Here is a 12,500-nt window from a genome sequence, read left to right as displayed (position 1 = left end):
GAGCGTGTTGCCATGGAAACCTTGACGCTCTCGGCGAGGCGTTTGGACATGTCGGAGGACAGCTGGTAGCGGATCATTGGACATTTCTTCAGAGCGAGCAGGACGGACGTCAGACCCTGAGTACAGCGAGACAACATGGAGGACTCCCAGCTCCGACCCTGAAACACACACACGTCACATCTATGAAGGGTACGAGTGACTCCGCCCTCTCTCCTCCAGCGCCCCCATCCTCGCTGTGGACCACTGACCCTCGTGATACTATCACCTGCTACCAATCCACCTGTTCACCTGTGGAACGTTCCAGACAGGTGTTTAAAAGAGACCAAACAGACTCAGAACACTTCCTGTGTCACCTGCTGACTCGTCATCACAGCGTTTCTTACCCTGGCCACTCCCTGCAGGTTGAGGGAGAACAGGTGAGGATTCACAGCGATGAAGTCTCCATAAAACTCCTGCAGAGAGACACAGACACGCACACACACACACACACACACACACACACACATCAACATCTCGATTGATGCACTAATTATGTCCTTAAAGGTCCAGTGTGGAGGATTTAGTGACATCTAGTGGGGAGGAGGCAGACTGCAACTGAACAGCCGCCACCCTCCCCATCTCTCTCTACAGTCAGGGTTTGTTTTGTCCTCTCTGGGCTCCTGTAGAAACATGGTGGACTCTGTGAAGACGAGCTTATTCTCAGGTAGATTCTTATTTCAGGTGATTCTACAATGATGAAAACACACTGACGAACATTATCTCACATTTCTGCTCACAGACCCTCCACGCTGCACCTTTAACCAGTAAATTAATACAGTACAGGATTAATAGATATCGATCGAGTCGGTGCGTGACTGATTAAAGTGACTGACAGCTGCAGCAGGTCTCCACAGATGTGTGTGTGGTTCAGACGGGTCACACCTGAGACTCACCTGGACTTCAGCCACCACTTCCTGTTCATCAGCCTCAGCCAGAGCTTTGATCTCACTCTTACTGATGACGTTACTGAAGTCTGAAACACACACACACACACACACACAGCAGATGTGATTGTGTAACGACGGACACAGTATACTGTATTCATGTACTTGTACTCATAGCACTCCTGTGACGCAGCGTGGTGTTAACCACGGCAGGAGGAGGAGGAGCTCTGTCAGCAGTCTGGAGACGTTTTCGGATAAATAACGTCAACAAGATGCTTCACTGACACTGAAAAAAGATGCTCTACTGCGTCACAACTGTCCTCCATCAGAGGGTAAACTGTCTGTGTGAGCACGTTAGCACTGTAACAGTAATATTAGGTACTCATCAGTACTCTGTATCAGCCAGTACCCAAATGTAAGTATTTGTATTCTGTTATCTATTAATGTATCTTTACATTCAGCTGCAGCCTCAGTTTCAGTGTCAGAAAAGAAACAGAACAGAAGTGTTTGTGAGGAGGGACACAGCAGAGGACGTGGGACAGTCCCCCTGTAACGCTGGTGCATGATGGGTTTTCAAGTCAACTGGAGCCCCATTTCGTTTTTTAGCCTGTATTTATTTATATCTCCATTCAGTCTGCTGATTTAGCTGTTAGCAGCTCCTGCTAGCAGCTCCTGCTAGCAGCTCCTGCTAGCAGCTCCAGTTAGCAGCTCCTGCTACCAGCTCCTGTTAGCAGCTCCTGCTAGCAGCTCCTGTTAGCAGCTCCTGTTAGCAGCTCCTGCTAGCAGCGCCTGTTAGCAGCGCCTGTTAGCAGCTCCTGCTAGCAGCTCCTGTTAGCAGCGCCTGTTAGCAGCGCCTGTTAGCAGCTCCTGCTAGCAGCTCCTGTTAGCAGCTCCTGTTAGCAGCTCCTGCTAGCAGCTCCTGTTAGCAGCGCCTGTTAGCAGCGCCTGTTAGCAGCGCCTGTTAGCAACTCCTGTTAGCAGCTCCTGCTAGCAGCTCCTGTTGGCAGCGCCTGTTAGCAGCTCCTGTTAGCAGCGCCTGTTAGCAGCTCCTGCTAGCAGGTCCTGTTAGCAGCTCCTGCTAGCAGTCGCTCATGGATGTACAGACAACCATCACAGGATCTCTCGGGTTTTGATTTGTCTGTTTTTCTCTTGTTTCTCAGTGGATTTCTGGAGGTTCATTCTGATTGGACATCAGAGATAATGATCTCCACAGGAAGTGAAGTCACACTGAATGAGATCAACAAGTGTTTCATGTCTGTGTGTTAACATGTGACCCAGTTATGCGTCTGAGAAGAAGCTTTAAGTGTCCCTCTGTGTCCTCCTGCTGTGACAGTTCAAGTCTCTCACAGATGAAGTAGACGCTGTACTTTGGTCTCCTCAGCTCCTGGATCAGATGTTCCACGTTCTCCTGCAGAGTAAACACAAACAAACACTGACTACCAGAACTCTCATGATCATAAATGAGAAATGAGTCAGTCAGCAGGTTTTGTACCTTAGTGGGTCGGAGGAAGCAGATGGCCTTCAGGTGTTTCATGTTGTCTCTGTTCTGAGAGTCAATCCGTTCAAACAGGTAAACCTCCTTCTGGAGGATCTCTGACTGAGTGTAGACCACACTCACTATACTGGTCTGAACACACACACACACACACACACACACAATTATTTAGATTGTAAATTCAGTTAAACCCTGTCAGCAGCAGCACAGAGACACAGACAGGTGAGCTGCAGGTGAGCTGTGATGTCACAGCAGTGAGTTCGTTTTTGAGATGGTTTAAAGATGAATGTTGATGCTCGAGCTGTGGCTCTGTGCCATGCTGTCTGCAGGCTGTCGTCAGTAATTCTCAGGTAACATTTATTACGAACACCTGCCAAATAAAACGTCAAATAACTTTAAAACCAGAGAAAACTTACATCCTGTTTCACTAAACGAACACTTTGAATCCAGCTCTTGTTGTGTGTATGTGTGTGTTATAGAGCAAGTACATAAATACACAACTGCGCATATTATGATAGTAACTAACACAGTAACCAGCAGACAGGAACTAACGAACAGCAGCTAGCAGCCAGTGGAACCACCACCGATGTCTCTCACCGTCTCTCTGTCCATGAGCAGCACCTTCATCCCGGGCCCGCTGTTCTCGATCATCTTGGAGATGTACTGCTTCACCGCGAGCGTCACGTTCATGATGGCGGCGAAGAGGAAACAACAACAACAACAACTAAACACCACGAGCAGCAGCTGCGGAGGGCCTGTGACGGTCTGCCGCGGCGATTTACTGTCTCCTTCAGACGAATATCAGCTGAGCTGCAGCAACAACACAGCTGCAAGCTTCCTTCCGGGTTGGTGGGTGAGTACGTCACACGCACAGCGCCTGCGTCATTACGTAGTTAGCGGACGTTTTCTTCTTTTCTTTTCGCTTTCTCTTCGTTTTTGGAAATATGTATTATCAACCAAATGTGACTGAGTATATAAAGGTATTCTTCCTGCAGTAGAATGGCTCCTGACAGTGTTGTATTGTTGGTTTACATTATCATTATTAAAAATATTATTATCGATGCATTAACATATAAACAGGAGCAGATAAAGCAGTTGAGGTGAAGCTGATTTTAAACTTTATACATGTTCACCTTTAACCTACAACAATTGATTTTATTGTAACATCTGTATTAATTGTGCTAATTATTAAAAATATGTTAATCTGAAAGGAAAGTAGCAATCAAACCTGTCACATAAAAGTATAACATTTCCCTCTGTAGTGTAGAGAAACGGAAAAGTATTAAAGTACTCAAATTAAATATTATTGTTGAAAACTCTGAAAAACCTACAGAAGAGATGAATAGAAAGATGGAGACGGGCTTTAGTCTCCACTCACAAAATGCTAAACTGCACACAGTAATGTATATAATAGGGGAAAAGAAACTTTACACATACATGTGTTAATACATGGAAACATGTGTACATCTATTACATAATTATAATACTGTCCAGTGTTGAGACAGGAGACGCAGGGACAGATGAACAGAGAATGCACTGATCGCTGATGCACTCAGTCTTTTTCTGACAGAGAAGGAACATCAACACACTAAGATTTTTTTTAGACGAGGCAGAAATTAAGGTGTAAAATATGAATGAGCTAAATAAAATTACCTGTCCAGGTAAGGTTATGGGTTGCTGAGGTAGTAGCCATTTCAATTGCAATATTGTCAGCAATGCTAGCTCCCAGCTAGCAGCTAGCTGTAGTTTCAGACAGAATGTTACTCTACAGTAACATTCTGTCTGAAACTAAGTGGAAATGCACCATAAATGCATTGTAATAAGCCACAGCTGTACTTTGCGTATTGATCTCTACAGTATTGTCTTCAGATCTGACAATAATTCAATATTAGCTGTGCTATGTCAGCTAAGCTAGCACTTGCTAGATGAAGACTCCAAGAGTTTGGGCGTGCAAAACGTCACTAAAAGGGACGATAGATGTTTTCAATCTGCTGATTAGGACTAAAGTGTGCTTGCACAAACGTCTTCAACATATTAACTTGTGAACGCTTTCAATGTCATTTAAGCAACAACTGAGTTTCTGTTTAGCTAGTTGTTGCTAAGGAGAACGCTAACAATCACCAAGTATTTAAAGCTAAAGAGCTATATATCTACGTAAACACACTCAATAAACTCCAGTTGACAATCATCACTGAAACATGATCGTGTTTTTTTCATAATTAATGACATAATGCAAGTTTAATGATTTCGCTTGGTAATAATGTCTGGATTACGGACTATTTAATGGTTAAATCAAAGCTAGTCGAAGGCTAAAGTGTGACGTTCTACTAGCTTAGTGTAACTCACAAACTATGATATTTTCATAAATGAGGCATGAGTAAGGTGGTTACATCAGCTAGCTAGTTAACGTTAGCATTACTCTGGCTGAATGTTGACCTAATCATTTATTTAACTGCGGTGGTAATTAACGCTATTTATCAGCAAATGATCGTGATCGCAGCTTTATGCGATATTCCATTTGCGCTGGAAATCCGCCAAAGTCCGCTAACAACAGTGGACGCTCGACTGCTCAGAGCAAAAAAGATCCACTCAGGTTCTTACAACAAAACTCAAGCGTGTAAGTGTTTATTTATAATTTAACTGGCAGCTCAAATAGTTCTAGCTATGGTGTACACGTTTGAATTAATATAACGCTACATAAGAGTGAAAATCAGTCGTCGCGTATAAAGTTTATCGGTTTGTGACGTTAGCATGTGTGGCCAAGTTTAATATAGTAAAACATTAGCATGCTAATCTCTGTTAGCATTTAGCTGTTCGGTTAGGTTCACCTTTTCGCTGAACATTACTGATGGCGTGGAGTTTTATCGTTGGCGTATTTTTCGCCAAGTAATAACTGTGTGAGACGGGATGAAGTTTAGTTTAAGTAGTTTTAAAACGATATTAATATCACTGTCGTGCATCCAGTCAGATATCACTCCGCCTTCATCCCGCACCGTAATAACCCACAGTAAGAGCAGGAGGAGGGGAAGTGGCGTAGGGATACATTATTGCCTTCCACACTAACCAGCCCCAAACGGTGTGCATGGTGCCAAATGCTAACGTGACCACCTCCATGGAGCTCATTGAATCACTGATTGTTTTTGAAAAGCACATACTTTAGAAGAGCATTTTTTACGGAATAAGTATTAATTTAGCATATAAAAGGTCCCGACAAGGTAAGTGACCGCCTCCTCCGGTCATTGACGCGTTAATGAAGTCTCTGAGTAGCTGCAAAGCTAGTTGTTAGCTCGTTAGCATTGGAAGCTGCTGTTAAGTTAGCTGAGGAGGGGGGCGAGCTGGTGTGTGCAGCAGACAGCAGGAAGAGCTCAACATTACTGCAGTGAAATACAAGACTCAGTTTGTTTATTACATCTCAAGTTCACAGAAGTAGACAGAAAGTATGTGTAAAGTTAGTATTCTTAGCTATTTGGAATGTTGTGTAGAAAAACTGTGCAGATAAAGTGTAATTAGCCTTGAATGATACATTAGCATTGCTAGCAAAGCTTCCTAACTGACTGAGCTAAATCTTTCAATGCTATGTTGCCTCTTGACACGTTTTTGGCCAGTTAATAGATTAATAATCCAGTGAGAACAGCTTTAAACCACATTAGTCTTCAGCCATTGAGGTAACTTTGAGCCAATGCTCATTAGGATGTCCATACAGACCAATGGCAGATGTGAAATTAATTAATGAAATAATGCTGAAGGTGTTTTTATAAAATCATTTGTTAGGATGAGATTTAATCTCTGCGGTTTACACTTGGCCAGGATGCAGCATTTAAACTTTATCCACAAAAACTGGAGACTAGAGAAAATATTATCAAAGCAGTGGCTTTACAGTTATTAATTGCTGTTAGTTTTATATGATGCCAGTTAATAAATAATTGTTGTATCAGACAATATTTACATACAGTGATGATCTCAATGACTTCCATACAAAGAAGTAAAGAGATTTTAAATCAGGCTAGAATTGAGCACTGGTGTCGCATCAGATTTAGATTCAGTTTAAGAGGAGTTTTAATTAATGCATCTATCTGGACTTACAGGTCTGATCAGTCACCATTTTTAGATTTGGCCAAGGGACTGAATAAATGATTTCCAGTTTCTAAAATGTGTTAAAAGAACTGCTGGCAGATGTCAGAAGAGTTAATGTTAGCAACACAAAGACAGAAGCTTGTGTAAAGCTTTAATGTAAGATTGATAACACACAGTTTACAACAGAACTGGTGTTGATGGGAGGCTGAAGGCCTGACAGGTGTGTCTCTCTGCAGGTGAAGACGTCATGGAGGTGGTGGAGAGTACAGCAGGCGGAGGTGCTGATCTGCTGATGGAGTGCGATGAAGAGGAGCAGGATGTTTGGCCTCAGTCACCAGAGAGAGAAGAAGAGGAGGAGGGACATGATGAAGGTGACAAACTAAAACAAACATGCTAGATCCGCTGTTCTCAGATCAGTAACTGGCATGTGACTGATGTGTCTGTGTCTTCTGTAAATAGTGTTGAACGCTGATGAAATGAATTAAACCTTAATTCATCTATCCTCTGCCAACAACATGAATTTTAGTGCCGACACCAAAACAAGACTCAGTTTAAAGCAACGTCCTGTAATTATCTTAAAATAACAGCTTCAACATCACTTTGACGGTGCATTGACTGCTTCCCACTCTGCACCCCGAACACCTGGTGTTGCATGAGGTCACCTGGGTTCAACAGGTACGATCTGAAGTGCATAACTGAGTAAGACAGCAGTGGAAAAGTGAATTACACTCTGAAAGTGTGGCCGTTGTTGCATAATGTTGCTTTAATGTACTTGTTCTAATAATAAAATATGAAATTCAGCATAAACAGAAACTTCTTCTCCAAAAAAAACCCTATGTTTTCAGGCAGGCAGGCAGGCAGGCAGGCAGACAGACAGGCAGGCAGGCAGGCAGACAGACAGGCAGGCAGATAGATAGATAGATACTTTATTCATCTCCAAAGAGAAATTTGCAGTTCCAGCAGCTCTAAAGGTGGACACACAAGGGCATGCAAAATAAGAACAAGAACTACTTACAAGTACAGATCAACTTTCAAGAAGTGGCAAAAATACAAAATAACAATATAAGAAAAAATAGTGAAATAAAAAATATAGAACTAAGCTATCCAGGATAAACATCTGAACATCTGTAATACAGGATGATAGTATTATGGCACCAGCTGAGTTGCGTTCATTACAATCATGTGTCATAAAATGTCATTTGGTTCTAAATTTCGATACCTAAGGAGTAAATCTTATCAGTGGGCCAATGAGCATGCAGCATGCCTGTACCAAGCTCTAATAATGCCTCTGATTGGCTGTCTAACGTTAGGAAAAACACAGTGTTGCATTCAGACGGGCCTCACTGAGTTATCTGTGCTGCTTACCTGCACAGATATGTGATTAAACTTTGTGCTGCTTGTTAGCCACTGCAGCTAACCTGTATGCGCTCGTCAGATGGTGGTTTGGTGTTTGGTGGAGGACACAGCTGTGAACTGAACCTGCCTCTGGTTGTCTGTCTCTCACCTTGAACCCAGGGATGTCCTTCATTCCTGTCCACTATCCCACACATTGTTCTGCTGGAGTCTGGCCTCCAGGCTCCTCCTGCAGGAGTCCTCTTCAGGTTATGCTGTACTCCCCGCAGCTCTTCCGGGATGTTAGGCGTCACTGCAGGCAGTAACGCTGCTCTCATGCCTCTCTGCATCGCTCTTCAGTACAAAGAGTGAAGAAAGAAACAGAGGAAACACGAGGGAAGTTTCACAGCAGAACGTAGCCACTGAAACAAATAGTTAAAAGCAACACCACCCTCTGAATGAGTAGGTGGAGACGGTCAGAGGAGCAGCTGCAGCAGGCTTCCACCCGATCAGTCGTTACAGTTTCTCCTCTGTGTCTCTGCAGCTCTGCAGGCTGCCGTCAGTCCGATGGAGCAGGAGGAACCAGACTCCCCACCGGTCAGGATCATCCCCATCCCAGTTCAACCGGTCGGCAGCAGCAGCCCCCCCAAACACACCAGCACACTGCAGGTAGCTGTTCTCTGATGTGTGCGTTTAGTTCAGTTTGTGTTCTGATGGGATGACATTCTTCACGCTTGACTCTTAAATCTGCTGTAACTGCACCACATGACTCCTTCAGACAGGTGACCACTTCCCTTTGATACAACAACACACCCCCTCCCACCCTGAGCACAGTCAGCACATGTTCAACATGTGTTCAGATGAATGTCACGCAGCCTTTACAACAACGTCGTGTAGAATTTTAAATCTGATCGTGGTTTTTATGAACATGTCTGCCTTGTCAGGAACTGAAAGCACTGTTTCCTCTCTGTCTTAGTCCTGCTTAACATATATATATCTGTGTGTGTGTTTGTGTCCAGAGTTCAGGGGCTCCTCTGGCCTTCAAGGTGAACGGTCGTCTCGTCCCCCTGCCGCCTGGAGGTCAGTACACTTCAGTCAGTTGTGATCACAGACAGTCCGCACGTTTTCTCCAAAGCTGGACTCAAAGATGTCCGTCCTCTAAACGATGAGTCAGCGTTTCATCTCAGACCATTGTTAGAGCGATCGTTGTTTCAGTTGTGTTTGTTCTGCAGGTAAACATCAGCTGCACATTTCAATCAGAGGCTTTAAAATGGATTTTTGATTTAATTAGAGGAAATCGTTTTAGCTCAGCGTCCACTCGTTGGCTTTTTCTTTTCTTTATCTTTCCTGAGGGTTAGAGAGACTGAGCTGAGCTGAACTTCAGCACTGAGTGTCGTGTTATGACAAAATTCACAGGTAACAACAGGGAGATAAAAACTACCACTGACCTACATGACCTACCACAGCCGAGCTAAGCTAACCTGCTTCATATTTAGCATACAGATGTGACAGTGGCTTCAGTCTGAACATGAAACTGTCAGAGAGAAAGAGAAGAAGAGGATCTGTCGCAGTCACGTCCTGTCGACGCGAGTACAGCGAGTCTCCTGAGAGACGCATCAGTCTGTCTCACAGAGTCTTCATGGACCCTCTGTGGCGCTTTGACCTCCGCTGACCTGTCCGTCATTTCCATGTTCGTCCTGCAGGGGGCGGCGCGGAGCTGAAGCTGCGCTCACATCCTGGTGGCGCAGCCAGCGGTTTCACCACAGTCCAGATTCCCATCGCTCTGACTGTCCACAGTCCTGCACAGACTCCCCACATCAACACCACGGCTCCCCCTCCTCCTGCTCGTCCTGGACCCGAGGCTGACCCCACCCCCATCATCACAGGTAAACGCAGCAACCGGTCTGACTGAGAGTGAAGAAGACGTGATGGTTTCCCTTACAGTCTCTGTCTCTGTTGTCCAGGTGTGGTCTCAGGTGAAGCAGCTCAGAGGGTTTTGAGCAACCACAGTGTGAGCTTCAACTGCAGCCCCCCTCTGACAGGCCTGAAGACCCCACCCTCTGGCCCCGTCCCACCCAGGAGCCGCAGACCTGTAGCTGCTCACAAACTCCTCCGTAAAGGTGTGATTGATGCTTTCTGTCTGTCTGCTGTTCCATCAGCCGGTCTGTGACCTCTAACAGAGGTCAGGGGGATCCAGTCCAGGATCAAGTTCTCCGTTCTGAGAGTTTGAGCCATGGTGGGGGCTTCTGTGTGTCTGATCATCCAGTGATGAAGCAGGTGTATTGTCTGTCTGTCCTCAGGTCAGCTGGGACCCGTCTCTCCTCCCGACTGTCTCGTCTGCGCGTCCCAGTACAAACTCATCATGGAGCTCCGAGGATTCATGTGTGTAAGTCCTGTAGCCACGCCCCCTTCAGGTCAGACTGTGACATCACACACCCTAACCCCTCCCCAACATCTTCCTCCTCCTTATCTTCCTCCAGCTGTGCAGCCCTGTGATCGCACAGAGTCTGAAGAACATGAAGAGGAAGAACAACTACCGAAGGAGGAGCAGAGACAAGAACAAGACCAAGACGCCAAGACCCTCCAGAGACCCTCAGAGCTCCAGTAAAGTGTCTAAGACTGGACCAGGACTCTGTGCTGTGAGTTTATCCCTCTCATCCTGAGACGTGTCCCACATGAACACGTCTTCTTCCGTCCGTTTGTCTGAGAGGAGTTCTGCTTCGAGGCCTCAGTGTTTAATCTGTTGCTGAAGGTTTCGGAGATGCGATGCGAGTTGCTGCCTGATGGCGGCGCTGTCTCTGCTCACTGGAGCAAACAACAGCGTGACAGCAGCTCAGCCGATAAGCTTACCCGTCACAGAGCGCGTGAGGAGGCGCGTCGCTCTCTGGTTGGTTAGTTTATGTGAGCGTCCGTGTCGCTGCGACCTCAAACACAGTTTCCTTCAGTGAATTGTTGATGGCGTTGACGCATAAACCAGATGTGAGACCACCAGAGACTCTGACACTTTGTAAATGTCACACGGCTCAAACCACCTGAAGCTGAATGTATTAATAACAACAGATGAGACATGTTGATTTTAAAGTGGGACAAGATTTCACGTCTGTTTTGGTCGGTTTGTGACGATGAGCGGCGGCTCAGGAGCTACATAGATGCTTTATGTTTGACTGAATGCTGCTGCAGGACCTTTGATGGCTGGATACCATCATTGGAAATAAGATAAAACACATGTAAAGGTAAGAATAGGACATAAAGAGAGAGGAGTCAGAGCACGCCAACCACGAACACTGACAGTAGCAGTCTGAAGTCAGACAGGACGTCCTGCTGGACGCCTGTCGAGCAAAGCTGCTTCAACATTTCTGAGTAGGACGTCTAAAATCAACCAGACCTTTGTTCTATCAGCTGTTGAGTTATCCCAAATGTTTCCAACAGGGTTCAAACCAGAAAAATCTCTCATTTCCTTTCAGCTAATGCTGCGTTTCATTTGGTCGCCTGTTGGTGGCGACACAGGAAACACCTAACGACACTCGAGCGAGTGAGGAAGGAAGGAAGTCGGCGAATGTGAACCAAACTTTTCTGCCTGAGTCAGCAGGTTGACAATGAAGACGACAACTCCCATGATCCCTCTGTGCGTCACGACATCATCACGCTACGTCTGGTTTCGTTGTGTTGACTGACAGACAGGTGCAGCAGACTGTGTTTAGATCTGTTGGGATCAGGTCTCACAGGCTGATCAGCTGTCAGTGCGTGTTCAGGTGTTTCACCTGGAAGGACAAACAGGTGTTACCTGTGTGGATGTATGGAGGGTTGAGCAAACCTGTTTGACTTTATGGTCGTTGACACGTTTCGTATGGACGAAGTCTCCAAACGGCGAGTTGATACGCCTCATTCCTCAGGCGCGGTAACACGCAGCGTCAGTTAGCTTGTCCTCAGGGGCTCAAAGCCTCGCAGCCTCTGCAGAAGCCGTTAAGTCCAGTTCCTCGTTAAAGCTGATCAACAGCACATGAACCAAATGTCTGTCTTCCATCACGGCGTCTTCAGAGACTTTATGTCCTCTATGTGTTGTTTCAGGTGTGAGTGATGCTCTGTCTCCGTCAGCTGTCCACAGCGAAGTGATTCTCACTGTTGTGTCACGCTGTCCGCTGACCGTCCTCGCCGCACTTCCTGTTGTAACGAGAGAGTCTCAGCGTGAAGAGAGTAATCAGATTACTGATGCTCTTTCCCGTGTTTCAGGTCACATGATGTCTGACATGAATCTACTTCCTGTGTGTCTCCTTCAGTCTAAAGTCGTCTCTCCGTTCGAGAGGAAGCCCAGACTGTCTGATGACTCCCCGACAGACCAGTCCACCCCCCGCAGCCCCCAGCAGGACCAGCCTGAGCCTCCACCTGACCCTCTTTGTGGTAAACTGGTCATAATGGTGGAGGACTTTTATTATGGCTCCGCCCCAGGACAAAGCTCCATCCAACCGAACGTGGCGGTTAGAAAGTTCACCGGACCGTACCGCTGCATCCACTGTCCTGAGACACTGCGCAACAACGTCCAGTGAGACGCACACACACACACACACACACACACAGTCACACACAAACACATACACACAGTCACACACACACACACACACACACACACAGTCACACACACACACACACAGTCACACACAAACACACACACACACACA

The 12,500-nt window shown here is 45.9% G+C and overlaps 1 protein-coding gene across 1 annotated transcript in view; it reads right to left on the bottom strand.

Annotated features, from left to right (window-relative positions):
- The window catches only part of vps45 (vacuolar protein sorting 45 homolog), an 8,178-nt gene extending 4,920 nt beyond the window's left edge, over positions 1-3,258 (bottom strand). The window contains exons 1-6 of the mRNA XM_041954756.1: positions 3,016-3,258; positions 2,416-2,550; positions 2,271-2,331; positions 933-1,012; positions 384-452; positions 21-158 (exon numbers count right to left, since the gene is read on the bottom strand). Coding sequence (XP_041810690.1) covers positions 21-158; positions 384-452; positions 933-1,012; positions 2,271-2,331; positions 2,416-2,550; positions 3,016-3,108 — 576 coding nt within the window. The 5' untranslated portion in view covers positions 3,109-3,258. The remainder of the gene's footprint in view (positions 1-20; positions 159-383; positions 453-932; positions 1,013-2,270; positions 2,332-2,415; positions 2,551-3,015) is intronic.
- Positions 3,259-12,500: the final 9,242 nt, after the last annotated feature.

This window comes from Chelmon rostratus, chromosome 16, assembly GCF_017976325.1.
Source record: "Chelmon rostratus isolate fCheRos1 chromosome 16, fCheRos1.pri, whole genome shotgun sequence".
Lineage (NCBI taxonomy): Eukaryota > Metazoa > Chordata > Actinopteri > Chaetodontiformes > Chaetodontidae > Chelmon > Chelmon rostratus.
The sequence above is the reverse complement of the archived record's forward strand: the minus strand, read 5'-3'. Positions and strand labels throughout refer to the sequence as shown.